Source organism: Erithacus rubecula (genome assembly GCF_903797595.1).
Source record: "Erithacus rubecula genome assembly, chromosome: 5".
Lineage (NCBI taxonomy): Eukaryota > Metazoa > Chordata > Aves > Passeriformes > Muscicapidae > Erithacus > Erithacus rubecula.
The window spans coordinates 67,445,292-67,461,149 of NC_136687.1; the positions used below are offsets into that span (position 1 = coordinate 67,445,292).

At 46.0% G+C, this 15,858-nt stretch overlaps 1 protein-coding gene across 6 annotated transcripts in view; it reads left to right on the top strand.

The window, feature by feature from the left end:
- The first annotated feature begins 50 nt into the window (after positions 1-50).
- The window catches only part of SLC4A4 (solute carrier family 4 member 4), a 153,182-nt gene continuing 137,374 nt past the window's right edge, over positions 51-15,858 (top strand). For 2 of the 6 annotated variants that reach the window (XM_079306351.1, XM_079306352.1), the window contains exons 1-6: positions 329-426; positions 1,228-1,346; positions 1,832-2,025; positions 2,642-2,789; positions 3,728-3,843; positions 4,319-4,418. In XM_079306351.1, coding sequence (XP_079162477.1) covers positions 357-426; positions 1,228-1,346; positions 1,832-2,025; positions 2,642-2,789; positions 3,728-3,843; positions 4,319-4,418 — 747 coding nt within the window. In that variant the 5' untranslated portion in view covers positions 329-356. Of the gene's footprint in view, positions 153-328; positions 427-1,227; positions 1,347-1,831; positions 2,026-2,641; positions 2,790-3,727; positions 3,844-4,318; positions 4,419-12,029; positions 12,391-14,005; positions 14,133-15,066; positions 15,205-15,858 lie in introns of those variants that run through there. The other 4 variants (XM_079306348.1, XM_079306349.1, XM_079306358.1 and 1 more) reach the window with 4 other exon arrangements.

A 15,858-nucleotide genomic window follows, 5' to 3' on the forward strand; every position in this document is an offset into this window, starting at 1 on the left:
GAGCCGGCGCGAGCCCGTGACGTCAGCGCCCGCCCCGGCGGGCCCGCCGCTGCCGCCCGCCAAATTTGAAGGCGGCTCGCGCAGAGCCGAGCTCGCGCCCCCTCAGGTGCGTCTCGCGCTGCCCCCCCCTCAGCGCCCTCGCGCCCCCTCAGGTGCGTCTCGCGCTGCCCCCCCCTCAGCGCCCTCGCGCCCCCTCAGGTGCGTCTCGCGCCCCCTCAGGTGCGTCTCGCGCTGCCCCCCCCTCAGCGCCCTCGCGCCCCCTCAGGTGCGTCTCGCGCCCCCTCAGGAGCGTCTCGCGCCGCCCCCTCAGCGCCCGCGCGCCCCCTCAGGAGCGTCTCGCGCCCCCTCAGGCCGCCATGGCCACCCCGCCCAAGCGCAGCAGGCTCGACGGCCGCCTCAAGAAGGTCGCCATAGAGGGCAACATCGGTGAGTCGCCTTTCACCTACGCGGGGAAGGGGATGGCAAAGGGCGAGTTGGTGAGGGCTGGAGGGAGAGGCGGCTTCCGCGGCGCTCGGTGCTTTCGGCCGCGGCTGAGGGAGGCACAGCTCTGCGGACTCTTCATTTCCTGCCTGCCTACTTTCTTTCTTTTTCCTTTTCTTTCCTCCCTTTCCCTTCTTCCTTACTTTCCGCCCCCATTTTCCCCCCATTTCCTCCCGTCTCCTTCTCCTTGTGTGAGGGCTCCTTCCACTACAGCAGAGCGGGGTAACAGGGATGTTTCCACAAGATTTTCCTGGCCGTTTTCCTCAGGGAAAGGCTTTTAATCAGGTCAGGCCGCACAAGCAAGCCAATTAATAATGTCAGAGAATTTTCCCTGACACCATAGAAATGATGAAATTTGCCAGAGGAAAAAAAAATAAAAAACCCCCAATCTTTCTATTAGAGTTTTTGACCGATTCACCTGTTTGGTGTTAAAGTCCGGGATAAGGTTTTCTCTGTCTTTCCTGTTTGTGGTGTAAAGCACCCGGGTTTGGGGGGATCCGTAAGGATTTCTGAATCCCACTCCTGGCCCTTCACACCACACCTCAAAGTATCACCAGGTGCCTGGGAGCGTTGCGAAACCTCTTTAAATTGAGATAAAGAAAAGCCCTGTTGCTCAATTAATTGATCTGCGTCATGGTGGGTGCGGAGGCTGGTTTATGGGGATGGAAGGCAGAATTGGACACTAGTTAAATAACACCGCTGTCGGGGGGTTCTCACTGGCGTTGTTCCTGGTTGCTTTTCCTGCAGCTGCGGGGAAATCCACCTTTGTCAATATCCTGAAACAAGCTAGTGAGGAGTGGGAAGTGGTTCCCGAGCCTGTCGCTAGATGGTGCAATGTCCAGCAAAGCTCTGGAGACGATTGTGAGGTAAAAGAGGGGAAAAAAAGTCAAATGTTCGTCTAATTTCAGAACACCAGTATATCCAATAGACTGGGCGCTTTTCAGGCTCTGTGTGACAGCAACACTTTTGCTGATTGCTTTCACAATTTGTTGGGTCTGTTATGGAATAAATGTTATTCTGTGTCAGATGTAATTTCTGAAAGTGGTGAAAAGTTGCAAGAGTTACTTGTAGCCACTGTGAACTAACCAGGTGAGCGGGAGCGGGTTGCTCCCTTGCCATGAGAAGTGTGCTCTGAAGTGTCTTAGGAAGTTGAGAGCTCACTTGGTTTTAGTGGTGGGGTTTTTTCCCCCAGCCTCCTGTGATTCCATTGGCAATCCAGCCGCTGCTCCTATGCAGGTGGCTTTTGAGGGAGCGGAGATGTTTTCCGCAGGGGGTATTTGGTTATTTGCTCCTGGGCTGTCAGCCGTGCCGTTTGGGGGTTAGGCAGCTCTGCCTTGTTCCCCGGCCCCAGGAGCTGAGCACGTCGCAGCGCAGCGGCGGGAACGTGCTGCGCATGATGTACGAGAAGCCGGAGCGCTGGGCGCTCACCTTCCAGACGTACGCGTGCCTCAGCAGGATCCGCGCGCAGCTCAAGGCCCTGCAGGGCGCGCTGCAGCACGCCCAGGAGCCCGTGCTGTTCTTCGAGCGCTCCGTCTACAGCGACAGGTGCGTGCGGCAGGGGAAACTCCCCCGGTCACATCCCGGCGGGTGTGGGGTTGGAAGGCAGCTCTGCAGATCACCCAGTCCAAGCCCCCAGCCGTGGACACAGGAATGCATCCAGGTGGTTGAAACGCTTCCAGAAACTCCGTGACCTCCCTAGGCAGCTCCTCCGGTGCTTGGCCACCCTCGTGGAAAGTTCTTCCTCATCTTGAGATGGAACTCCTGGTGTTTTAGTTTATGGCCAACAAAAATCTCTAATTAAATGCCCCATCCTGCACTTCTGTATTCAGAAGGTGAGACGTGATAACTGAACCCCATCTCATAATCCTTAGGTGTTCCCACTATTGTGATATATTGCAGAAAATAGCGTTTTTTAATTGACTGTATATAAATGACCCAGTGCACAAGCCAGTTATGTTCTGTGGGTTGTTCCTGCACACCTGAGCTGCAAAATTGTTGGTGGTCTTCATGCACACAGTTCCAGGAGGAGAATACCAGCTGTTTAATTCCATTCCAGGAGATGGTTACCACTCAGCTTCTCCTCTAGTTACTGTACTTGAGACAACACAAGGGATTCCTCTGTCCAAGAGAATTTTTGTTTCCACCACTCTGATGTCCACAGGTACATCTTTGCTGCTAATTTATATGAGTCTGACTGCATGAATGAAACTGAATGGACAATTTACCAGGACTGGCACGACTGGATAAATAAGCAGTTTGGCTCAAGGCTGGAACTGGATGGGATCATTTATCTGCGAGCCACTCCTGAGGTGAGGGGTACCAATGTGATGGCACCAAAACGCAAATCTGTGTTCAGGGCGCTGCCCATCATGGTTAGAGCTCAGCTCAGGCTACACTGTTCCCTGAGGGCTGCAATACTTGAGCTGAGATTCTGTCTGGAAGTGCTTAAAAAATGTTCTTTCAAATGTAGACTGTGTGTGTTAAAGTCAACTGTGATGATAATGATGCTTTCATGTTAAAAACAATACATGAGAACAGCAAATGAGAAACACTGCTGGAACAAAGCAAGTGACTCCAGGAAAGTACAAAGCACCCCTAGGAACAGCTATTAGATCAGGAATATAGCTGCACAGGGAATAGACACAGCAGTTTACAGAAATGATAGAGCTGGTGTGGGGTGGTCTGTGAAGCCCCTACACCTGGGGCCCTGGAGCTGAGCCAGGTGGAAGTGCTCCCTGTATGCAAAGCTTTGGGACCATGCTTTGATCTTGGGCCATCTAATAGTTGTTTAAAAGGAGAGAACAGAATAATATCTCTTTTGAGTATGAAACTTGCTTGAGCAAGAGAAAAACATGAGATTAGAATAGCTCTAATGAACTTACAGATCACCTCCGTATTTCCTTGCTCCCAGCTTCCATTCCTTCAGTTTTGTTATGGTTGTAAAAATCTGGGATGTAACACAGTGGAGTAACTCTGAGGACTTTTTGTTTTTTTATTTAACAAACGTATATTTAAATTACAAACGAACAATTTTGGTTTGTTGAGGCTTTAGATACACTCAAGATGGCAACAAATTATTTAAAATGTTGGAAAACAGTTCCTGAGAGCCAGGAGCATATTTTGTTCATATTCAAATTCAGCAAGATTTTGAAATGCTTGTCTGTAATGTCAAATGGATATTTCCATGTTCTTGGCATGCATTCAATGCATTTATTTATTTATTTTGTTTTCTATATTTTGCCTCTAGAAATGTTTGAATAGGATTTACTTGCGTGGAAGAGATGAAGAACAAGAAATCCCCATTGAATATCTGGAGAAGCTTCACTACAAACATGAAAGTTGGCTGCAGCACAGGACACTGCGGTATGGTTTGTTGAGTGGTTCCCTGAGGATGGATAAATCTTTGTAAGGATGTTCTGTGGTTCTTTTTCCACCAGTGAAACGTCAGCTTTTCTTATGATATGTAAATCTAAACTGCAGGCACATTTCTATCAGTGTTTCCTTAGGAGCAGTGCCTTTGCAGCATGTTCATCATTGCTTGGATGTGCAGTGTGCTCCAAGTTCTCCTCACGCAGAGCTCTGGGCAGCAGGGGCTTCAGCTGCACTGCCTTTCATACACACAGTGTGCTGTTACTCACTTAGGTGCTGGGGGAGCAGAATGTCCAGCAATCACTGATGGATCCCAGGAGCCCTGCTGTGAATTCAGAATTCCTGGCTGTAATTTATAGATCCAGTTCTTTTTGTGAGGTTCTTAACAATGAAAATGTTGACAGGGATTTGAATGCTCTCTGCTTTATTTCCAGCTACTAATATTTGCTTTGTTCCTGTCCCAATACAGAACAGATTTTGACTATCTGCAGGAAATTCCGATTTTAACGCTCGATGTTAATGAAGACTTCAAAGGCCAAAAGGACAGATACGATCACATGATCGAAAAGGTAAAATTTCATAAGCAGTACAAACTGATGATTCATAATGCTCTTGAAATACACTTTACACTCTAATCATCCTTCTAATAGATGTAAGTCACAGAGTTCTATTCAGGTAATGAACAGTTTTACAGCCTATGGCAATACATATTTTAAAGCTAGGCCAAACCTTTATCACTTAACTGCTCAGGTGTTTGGTACTTGTATCCCAGTGGGATTCAGGCTAGGACAGCTTGACTTACTGAGCAGCTGCAATGACTTACAGACCTCAGCAGTGGTTTGCACACATTTTTCCATTCTTCAGAAATAAAAGAGTTTCTTCACAAGAAAAGCAGCTTTGTCCTTTGATCTCCATTGATCCACCCAGGTGTGGAAGGGTTCACCTGATTAAAACCAGTCAGTCTTCCTGGCTGAGCTTGTTAATTGATGGAATGACTGGAGATGGCAGCCGTGGAGGGAGCATTCTTCCCATCTGCACAAGATGAGATGAGGCCAAGCTCAGGCAACTCAGTATGGATTTTGGAGGAGTTTTCTTGGGGGTAGCTGTCAGGTTATCTGGGAATAGCCTATGCCCTGTGTTGGCCCTGTTTTTTGGCATTTCCTAAATGGAGCCAGGGAAGAGGTACACTTGATGAGGCTGGGCACATGGGGCTTTGGTGTGTGCTATGTAGGAATCCAGACCCTATGTCCTTTGCTCTTACCTCTGTTGTGATGCTCATCCTGAAACCGTGCCTGTTGTGTAAATCCTTACAGAGTTCTCCATGCAGGATTACTGGTCCTACTCTCTGAAGTAGATGGTGGCTTTCTTGTAGTGCCTTTCTAGTTAGTCTTGGCACAGTTAAGTGTTCCCTTCTCTACAGGAAGGGATTTGATCTCTTTTTTTCTCCCATCTCTTTGAGCCCTGACCTGGGAGGGGAAGGGTCACAGTTGGAGAGTGTCATCCAAGATCCATTTCCATTTCACATCAAGAATTTGGACAAAACGTTTACAGATGGGCTCTGTGTAGGAGAGCCTTTGCCAAAAGAATAGCATCATGTCCTGTAGAAAACAGTTCCTTTCTGTGGAGTAGCCTGCCTTGAATGGACAGAGGAAAATGCTCCCAGTTCAGCCTAGTTCCTAGGATGTTCCTGAAACTTAAAGGCAGGAGCTGTGAGCTCTGCATTGATCTCCAGTATTGGATTTTTTCCAAGCAGTGTGGTTTTGGTAGGTATTGCTTCATTATTTCTTTGCCAGCCTGGGATTCCAAGGCACATCCTGACTGGGTGCCCTGGGTTGTTCGTGCAGGCAGTGGGAGTGGCTGTGGTTTCCAAATGACAGCTCTTTTGAGGTGGCCATTATCCTCCTCCTGTTTGGGTGACACCTGCTTGTAATGCAGTCCTTTGTGACAGAGGGCTGTAGTTCAGGACCACAGGAGGGGTGAGCATCTTTCCATCGTGTCTCCTTGCATCTGCTGAATTACAGGTACCACATCTGGAATTGTTCTGGATGGACAGGTAATGGCATGGCTGAACCAGAGCTTCTTTGCCCTGTTTCTTTAGGATGCAGTGAAGCATAAAGCAGAGGAGAGGGAAATATACCTGCTGCCTATTGATGTTGATAAACACCTAGTGTGATTGACAATATTTGTTTCTCTTTGCAGGTCAAGGAATTTTTGAGCATGTTGTAATCCTCTTTGAAGTGCAGAGTCAAACCATTCCAAACTTCTGTGTGATCCAAGTTTGAAGTGCAGCTTCTTCCTTCTTGTATAGGAAGCCTCTGGAGAGGCACAGCTCGGTCTGGCTGATTTGGTTGTGAGGAACAAATAAACTTTGTGATAGGGGAATTAGTAAATAAATAATCGGTACGTCCACTCAGTACAATGTGAAGTAACACATTCTGAAGAGACTGGGATTCTGAGCACTGCCAAGCCTGTGCCAGTTGTTGATCAGACCAATGAGTTCTAGAGTATTTTATAGATGTTTTTAATTTATTTTGTGCCCAACTGCTGTTTAATTTTGAAGAAAGTAGCTGCTTTTTAGATTCTTCAGTGTTTTTTTAGTCGCACGAATTTGTAATGGATGTTTTGTTTGTTCCCAGGAAGTGAAAGGTAAAAACCATTTTTGCTGCTGAGGGAATTTTATTATAACCTGGAATTTTATGTTTTGAGGTACACAAAAATGTTTTTTTGATGCTTTTGATAGAAGAAATTCCTCATAGAATACATTGAATGAAATTCAAATGTGACTGAAATTCTCTATCTGGCAAGTGAATTTTTGCATCTGTTTCTATTAGGCACAGCAAATCAGGATATTTGAGGTTTTGTGTTACCTAGCACATTTGGGATTTTTTTTTCCTTCTTTTTTTTTTTTTTTTTTAGCTTTTCCAAAAGCAGTGCTGTTTTTGTCAGTGGTCAATCCTGTTTTTCTGGAGAGGAATATATTTATTTGCTAGGCAGTGCACTGGGCAGAAGGGCATTTTGCTAACAGCCTCCATCTGTAAATGACGTGTTGCTAAACCATCCCATAATCGCATTAGGGATATGAGAGGTGGCTTCCTGCCTTTGTTCCAGCTGCTCCATGTGTTCACTGGGTCTTCTGGGTGCTTATCCCAGATCCTGCACTGTTGGAAGTAGGTTTTCCAGTCTCACTTGCTTGGAGTAAGAAGGGGAGACCTGTGTGGATTAACTGCTGCCTGAGCCTCTTGTTCCAGGTGCAGAAAACAAACTTCAGGCTATCCATCTCAAGTGCTGGGATTTGTGACCTTCTTTGTTCTGCTTTAAATACTTCTGAGTGCATGGTTGGCTTTGGAAAGCAAAATTTTTTTGTAAAGCTTTTTATTGTCTACCGTGATGCTTCTGCTACCTGCTTGTTGGAGATGAGATTTCTTCCTTTATGGCTGGAGATGTGCTGGCATTCTCTAACCACTGGCTGAAAAATAAAATTGGTTGGAAAGACTTTTTAGTGCTCAATACTATTGACTCTGTGTCTCATAAAAGAAATAATGTGGATTGCTCATAGGTAATACTGTTACAATAGGTGTATTTGGTGTAAAAAAGTAAGAATTCTGAGAAAGCGACCGACTTCACTTTTTTTTTTCATGTGTGGAAGGTGAACTTACAGGACAGAGACACAGGATTACGTAAAGTGCATGGTGTGTGTGACAGTGCTCAGGACAACAGCGTTGTGTAATATTTATATTGTATGGAAAGTAGCAGTAGTCTGGCAGAAAATCTTGTGCAGGACTTGAAGGTTGCACAGTGAAAGGGAAGATTTTAAGATCTTTGCTCCAGAAAGGAAGTGAGGTGGAATGGATGAAGATTCAGTTCAGATTTACTTGAAACACATAGTACAGGCTTTTAAAGCATTCTTGGCAAGAGTCTGAACAGTAACAACTTATTTTGACTAACAGTGCAATTATTTCTACAGTTTCAGCTGTCAAAATTGTGGATTTAATTACAGGAATTGGAATGACAGTGCTTGTTGCAAGGAAGTAAACATGTCTGTGTTCTAATAAAGGGCTTCTTTTGAAGCCCATCACAGAGAGCACACAGAAATTCTGTGGCAGGTTATCTGCAGCCCGTTCCAGAAAGCTTTACAAAATCTCTGCCTGCCAAGTTTGAGTTGGAAGGAGCAAAGTCATGACCAATTATAAGAATGTTTTTAATTGCTGTGGAGAAAAAAAACAATACCAAACCCCAAACACACACCCCAGTGGCCCCCAAGCTTCTGGGGGATCTGAAAGCAGCTGTCCTGGAGCATGCAGAGCTGCAGTTGTTTGTATGTAGGACAGACACAGCAGAGATGGCCTGAGACTGCTCTGCCCGTGCCTCAGCTCCAGCAGCACCTCAGCCTTCAGAACCTGTCAGTATCTGCTTTGCTTACATCTATTCCAGACCACCACAAACCAGGACTGTTGTGTTGGCTTGTGCCTTTTAGAGATGGGGAAAGTTTCTGAGTTGGTGTCTGTTGTTTGGTGAGGATTGTTTTTCAGCCTTTGGGTGTTGCGTCCCTTTCTCTTCCCTTGGGTAAGAGATACTCTGATGGAATTGCCTAGGAATGCTTGCTTGTTTTAATCAAGACTCATCATGATGGGGAAACAAAATTGGGATGCTGTTTTTTTCCAGTTACAAAGCAAATTGAAGTACTTATTGATAGTGTTTTAATTCTGATGCAAGTGCTCGTGTGAGCAGTGGTCTTAATACTGCCTCATTTTGTTCTCAGTCCTTGTGGCTGTTTCCTGCATAGTGGATTTTAATTTCTCCTCTGAGTTCATTTAAGTTCATCTTCTTATCTCTAGGTGCTTCTTAAAACAGCAACCAGTTTTGTAGGTAGAACCTAATTTTCTATGATTTTGTGCCAGTTACTTACTTGTACTGTTTTCTGTTTATTTAAGCAGACTTTATAATAATGCAATTGTATATAAAATATGGTAAGTATTGAATTGATTCTGTTCTTTTTCTGGTAGTTAGATACTCAGGAATCTCTTTGTGAAATAAAAATGACCCAGGAGAAACTCGCTGTGAAATGTTAAGCATAGACCAGAGAAGTCTGTGCGTATGTAGCAGTAATTAGGTAATCTCAGGAAAACAGTGTGCAAGTGCTCTTGCCAAGAGGTTTCAGCATAACCGAGTGTCTGGGCCACCAGGTGGTTTTTTCCAGCTCCTGTTTAGACTCTCTGCATAACTGTGAGTAAATAAATCACTCTTAGCTTCATCTTTTTGTCTTTAAAATATTGGTATCTCCCCATGCCTTCAGAAACCTGGGAGGATGCATTAGTTAATATTGATGTGCTGTTTTATAGGTCTGAAGTGTGCTGTTAAATAATGGAAAAGGAAGGCAGCCTTGGTTTTAGATTTTGCTCTGCGATGTTTTGATGCCACTGCCCCAGATTCATGGCCAGTGGAAGTTATTTATTTGCTTTAAAAGATATTAAAAGCCATCGGTGCAATGTCAGCTGTGTTAGTTCACCAAGAAAAATGAAAGCTGTAAGCGTTTGTGAGGAAAGGAAACCTAGGAGAAGTTTGGTCTTGAAATACAAACGGCAAACTGCTGCAGTCAGTTCCTGTATCCTGGTGGTAAAGGGGAGAAATCCGTGCAGGAGTCTGCCACAGGAGGTCATTGTGTCTCACTGCCCGGGCTGGCTGCGAGAGCTGCACTGGGGCTTTAACAGTGAATGGCTGTGGAAAAGGTAAAGAAGGAAGAGGTCACTTCCTCGCTGGGCCAGAGGATAAATACTGCATGGAGTGAGATAAATCTTGCTCTCCGGGAGGAGGGAGTGGAATGGAGCAAACCCCGCTGGATTAAGTGAATGACTAGAAAAGGCTGAGCTAATGGCAGGGGTTTGGTCACCACAAGGCTTTCCGTGCAGCCACCAGCTGTTTATGAGCTGTGAGTGAACATTAGCACATGGATCACACTAATCCCGCTGTGTCTGAGCCCTGCAGCCTTCAGGGCTGAGCTCTGCCCCGGCCACAGCCCCGAGCAGGGCCGATGCTGGCAGACTGCTGCCAAGCAAAACACTGAGCAGCTCCACTGACTGAGGCTGTGCACAGTGCTTACTGTGCCCAATCCACCTGAGCTGGGGATGTGTCTCCAGAATGCTGACTGAAGCCCACTGGGGACAAGGAGTGTGCGTTCCGCACTGGGATTTATTTTACCTTGGGGTACCATGTAATGCTCAGACTGGAGCCTGCTGTGTGCAGGTGACTTGTGTTGTCCTGGGCAGGCTGGACATTCTATATACAATCTCCAGAAAGTCAAGGTTGTCCAGCTTGCACCATGCATGTTTGCTGGCTGGTAGTACTGCCTGGCTTGGGAAAAAGCTGTTGGTTTCTGAGAGTTATTTACAAAAATGTTGCCACTGCAACTGTTTCAGAGGACATCCTGTGCTTTCTCCTGTCCTGTATTTTGTGCTTTTCTCTCCAATTCCCTTCCGAGTTGTTGTGACTTGTCTTTTAACAACTGCTAGAAAGATGATCTCATACAAGAGATTGTAACAGACAAGTTAAAGCCAGTGTTTCACTCGGACACAGCCTTCTTGAGAATGTGGCTTCTGCCCTGCTCCACTTGGCTGTCTTAGCTTTTCTAGTCCTTCTCCCTGAGTAGCTCTGCTGAGTTAAGCCATCTGGTTGCCAGGGCCTTTCCTTACTCCTCCTGGTTTCAGCACCAGCTATGCAATATGTGTGTTCTTTTCTGATCATTCCCTTCAGATTTGCCTGGCTCCTTTGATGAAGCCATAGCTGTTCTCAGTGATCCTCCACTGCACATTTAGTGCTGTCCTTGCAGTGGCTCATGGCCTTTACCCCAGCACAGTGGCTGGGGTCATTGACTGGCTTGGTGGTCAGTCACCCGTGTCCTGTCTGTGCTGTGCCTCGTGAGGAGAGCATCTGCAGTCACAAACAGCAGCACTTGGCTTTTTTGATCTCATCCCTGCTCTACAGTACTACTGCTTTCCTGAGGGATTCCAGCAACAGTCCAGTGTAGTTGTGTACTATTCCAGGTGTGCTGGCCCTTGCCTAAGTTTCTTGGCTGTCTCTGCTAGGTTGTTATCTAGAAAGTGGGCTCATGTCAGCTGACTAGAGAGCTTTTTCCAGTGGGGGCTTTGGTTCAGCTTGTGCTGCTTTAACCAGCCTGCTGTCTGACTGGGAGACTTGTGACACAGGAATACAGCTCTATTTTGTGGAGCTGAGCAGTCTGAGCTCTTGAAAAATAAAGTGACATTCCCTGAGGCTGGGAGCACTCCATTGTCAGTGCTCCTCGTGCTGTTGTACAAGCACTCAGACTCAGGTTTTTATGGCTAATGAGTGCCCCTGCTATTCTTAGACCTTAAGCTGTGGAGAACAGATTCATATCACAGTTTCAGCTCTTTCCTGCTGAGGTTTACTCTTCCCCCTTGACATAGCCACAGCTTGTGCACGGGACTAGTCTTTTCCTGGAAGGACAGTGAGACACTGGTTGTTCCTCTGCTGGTGGCTTCCCAGCCTGTTCAGCATTTGAGGATAAGTGGGGCTGAGCTTTGGGGATGCTATGGCATGGTAAAGTCTCAAAAGGAATTCTTGCTGTGTTTGCCAGATGTCATGGGCTGTATTGCATGCTTTAAGCCTGTGATCCACTTTTGCTGTAATTTAGGTATGTAAATAATGGCCTTTCTTGAGATCTCTTTGTGACTTAGACTTAGTCTATGCCTGCAGTGGGACTGATGGAATCTGTCCATGCCGGAGATGAGTCACTGGCTCTTCCTGTCTGAAAATTTCCTTTTCTCCCAAGGTTGCTCACCCATGATACACTCTAAGTGATACTGCATCTTCATTCTATGTTTTATTGACAGTCTGCACTTGCCAGTTGCTCTCAGCTGAGGACATCTTTAGCATCTGGTTGCAGTGTTGGCTTTACAGGCTGCTGTTAGCATTGCTTCTGGGATTGCCGGTACAGTCCAGCTGGAATCAGCTGGCAGGAGGTCAGAAAGCATTGCTGGAAATGTAGCAATTGTGTTTGCTTGTTGTGCAGCACAGGCTGAAGATCTCTGGATCTTTCAAAACCCTTCTGTGGAACCTCCTTTTAGCCACTTTTGTCAGGAATTTTCTGTCTCTGCGTTTGTTGTGCTGCCTTTGAGGGTTTTTTGTTTTTGACTTGTCTCTAGTGCTGGAATAGAACCCACCTCTCGTTCCTGGTCTGTCACGCTGCTGCCCACGGACTGAGTCTTTGCATTTCATTTCCCTACACCAGCAGTGTTGTATGGGGTACCTGTGCCCTGCTGCCATTTCACCTTTTCAGCTCTCAGCCTGGATTTTAGGCTCGAGTACTGGCTGTTCCCACTCTGATCCTTGTCTTGGCTGACTGTAGTTGCTTCAGGTCTTGGAAGACAGTTCTTAAGGGATTAGATCTGTCCTATGACATTTCCTGCTGGCTGGAATAGGGTGTCCCTTGAATGATCTGTTCTTTCACTAGGAAGCACTTAAAGTCTGAAAATTCAATATAGACACTAGAATCCTCAGCCTCTTAATGTAAGTACTGAATTCCACTTCTGCTCCTTGGTTTCAGGATGTTTTGTTTGGGGATTTTTGTTTGTTTTTTTGCCAGTGCAACACTCAAAACCTTTCAGTGCTGTCTCTGATCTGGTTTAAAAATTACAGTATGTACTTTGGTTTAAGTTTTTGGTCTGGCTGAGGGTTTATTTTTAAGGGGACTGTGGGCTGTTTGTACAAATGAACTTAAATCTGAAATAGTACCCAAACTGACAGTAATTGCAAGTCCTTGGTCCCAGCAGTGACTGCCCTGACAATGTGAGGTCTGGGACATGTTGCTGTGAGTCATCGATAGCACCTGTACTGCTGGCAGCAAGGTGTGCCCTGGGGGCTGGGCTGTGTTTTTAACCTTTTAACTGCTGTAGAATTGGTTGGGGAGGATGGCAGGAGCCAGAGTGTCAGTTACTGTTTTTTCAAGAGCAGGGGTCGAGATGGATGTTAAGGGAAATAGATTTCTCAATGAGGCAAATGTTGGACGGGGAGATAATCATATGGTAGAGCTGATTCTCTTCTGATATAGCTCATACAGTTTTACTCATCTGGCAGGATATGAGAATGACATGCCTTAGACTGAATCTTTGGCTCATGTTCATTATTGAAGCTTCATTTTCCAAAATAGCTCCACAGAAGTCAAACCAAGAAACAGATCACAGAGATGGAGGAGCTTTGAATCCTTACAGGAAACAGTACAGCTGTAGTCTGGGGTGAGACTGAGGTATTTGTAGGCTGGCTTTGAAGCAGGCTCTTGCTAAATTGAATCCATGGAGATCTGTCTCGTGCACAATCCACTGGGAGCCTTGGGAAGGAAGGCTGGGGTGGCTTGCACACACTGACTGGGGCTAGCAGGGCCACAAACACTGCTTCTGCTCCAGCTAGGGACATTCCTGCTGTCCAACATCAGCGTTTCATCAGTGCTTCTGCTTTGCACAGTGATGAGAGGAGACTCCCATCCACAGGATGGGGTTTTTTGCTCCCTCAGTGGTCAAAATGAGGGTTCTTAGCTTTGGTTAGAGGACCAGTTTTACTGTCAAATTTGAAACTCGTGGGCTAGCAGCTCTTAGTGTTGCTCTAGACCACTTTTACAGGAGGGAGATAATTTTATGGAACCAATGTCAGCTTCCTGAAGGCTTTCTCTGTTAGCTTTTGCAAATCCTTTGGCCCTTGAAGTTAGCTTGGATGGAACTCTTGCTTTGAACTACATTGGAATGAGCAAGTGAGGGGTGGGAGCAGGCAATAGGCTGAATAAAGCAGAATACATCATAACATGTTGAGGGAATTAAGTGAGCAGGGACTAGACCAAGCAGGTTTATAGATATTAGGAGTAAATTGATAATGGAATTTTACTTCCAGGTTTAGAAGTACAATGCTGAAAGCTCTGCTCAGCAGTGAGGGGTTTTTGTTATTTCTAAGGGTGGGAAGGATATAAACAGACTTGTTTTTCTGGAGCTGACAACTGTACTGAGAGGTGGGAAGTGTCACCTAGAGACATGCCCTGAAGAGCCATTGTACTGTGTGGGGCTTCCCTCCTTTATCTGATGGAAGGGAAGAGAGACAGAGTGGAGCTTAGGAATGTTCCATGCTGCTAACCTGTTACCTTAAGGGACTGCCAAGCTTCAGCACTCAGAGAGCAGGTGGGTGCTGAGCTCCTGCCTTGCCAGTGACCCAGCAAAACCTCTGTGCTGGCTCCTGCATGCTGGACTTGTGGGAGAACAAAGGCAAGGGTAAGTCCCTCAAGGAGTTTTAGTATCCTTGCTTTTCTCTCTGGAAGGTCTGTGTCCTGGCCATTTCCCAAGGAAGATGTCTGGTGTTTTGCTCTTCACACTCGTGGGTCATGTGTGTAGGAAAAGCCGTTTGGAGGGGCTGGGTGCTCCAGTGGGGGTTGTTGGCTCGGGCCTTTGCCTCCCCACAGAGCCAGTGACTAAGAACTGCTTTGAAGGGGATCTACTGATGCTTTTTCTCTGCCCAATAAACAGGTTAACAACTAAATAAGGCCATTACAAACTTGGCAGCCTCTTTTGTCTTCTGTGTTCTGCTGGCACAGTTGGTTAGTTAAAAAGCTCTTTCTGTTAGTGCAGGTTCTGCCTGGGAAAGCTGGAATAATCTCTTGCAGCAAGAATAGGTTTTCAGCAGGAAAGGCTGTGCTCACCCTACAAGCCCTTTTTTGGTGTCAGGCAAGGTAGAGGTGTGCTGAGCTCACAGCACAGGCTCGCCCTTGGAGCCAAGGTCTGGGCACAGCTGTTTGTTTGAACTGGGGCTTAGTTAAGCACATGTTGTAAGAGAATGAACGTTTGTTGTTTTCTTTTCCTCCTGGTACATAGCATATTGTCAAAGAGGAACTCACCAAGTTAGCCTGTGGTTTTTATGTTTGTTTTCTTAATAGCATCTTCCAGTCAGGAAAACATGCTGAGAAAGGACCTGGGAGAGAGCCATCAGTCCCAAACCTCACAGTGTTTTTGAGGCTCTCATCTTTGTTTTGTGCCCAAAATGTGGTGGGCTGAGAGGGAAAGTGATCTCTAATCCAGCTAAACACACCTGACTCCAAACTTGGGTTTGTTTGCTTGAGATTAAGATACACAGATGAGCTCTCTGTCAATGTTTAATGAAAGGGCTTAGGGCGGTGCTTTCCTCTGACACTCGGAAATTTGAAATACTTGTGTTTTGCTTTGGAGATGAGTTACGTGGTTTTTCTCTCCTTTTTTTCCTTCTTGGTGTCTGCATTCTGCTGGCTTAGAGCACAAGTGCATTCAGGTTTTACAAGTCACTGATGGGAGATGGAGAAAGGAGATGTTTAAGGTACCATTCAGCTTCTCAAAAAGAGTGTGTGTCTAAACTTCTTTTCTGTGAGAAAGTTAATTTCCTCCCACAGGCAGGTTCTGCTCCAGCAGGAAGGGACATCATGAGATGTGGAATGGGGCAGCCTTTTACTGCTTTGGAAAGAAAAAATAGATTAGGAATGTAAAACCAGTACTGTTGGGATAGTAAGGTGAAAAATATACTGCAAATATAAATAATGTGGAGAAAAATAGCCTCTGTGAAGTTTGCATTGCTGTGGTATTTAGAGATCCATTTCACCCTGGAGCTCTTTGCTTATCTGCTGTTGGTAAGGAATTGGGCATGTTTAGATGTTACCTATGAGAAGGAAATGGGTGTTATGACTTCCTTGTAATGAAGGCATTTGGTTATAATTCATGTAGAGGGAATCTTTCTGGAGGCTGGTGAAAATCCCCGCCCCAGCCCCACTGTGGATTTCTTCACTTGTCCTGACTGCTGTTACAAATTGCTTACCACAGCAGTGCACTCCTTGCCCCTGGCAGCCTGTTGCACAACCTCACCTCCAGGGATTTGCAGCAATGTTTTGATTAAATTGGATACCAGTATTCACCCATTTGTTGTTTTAAAGCTGAATGTATGATACATGTCTTTTGAGTGGCTGGAAGAAGTCAGGAG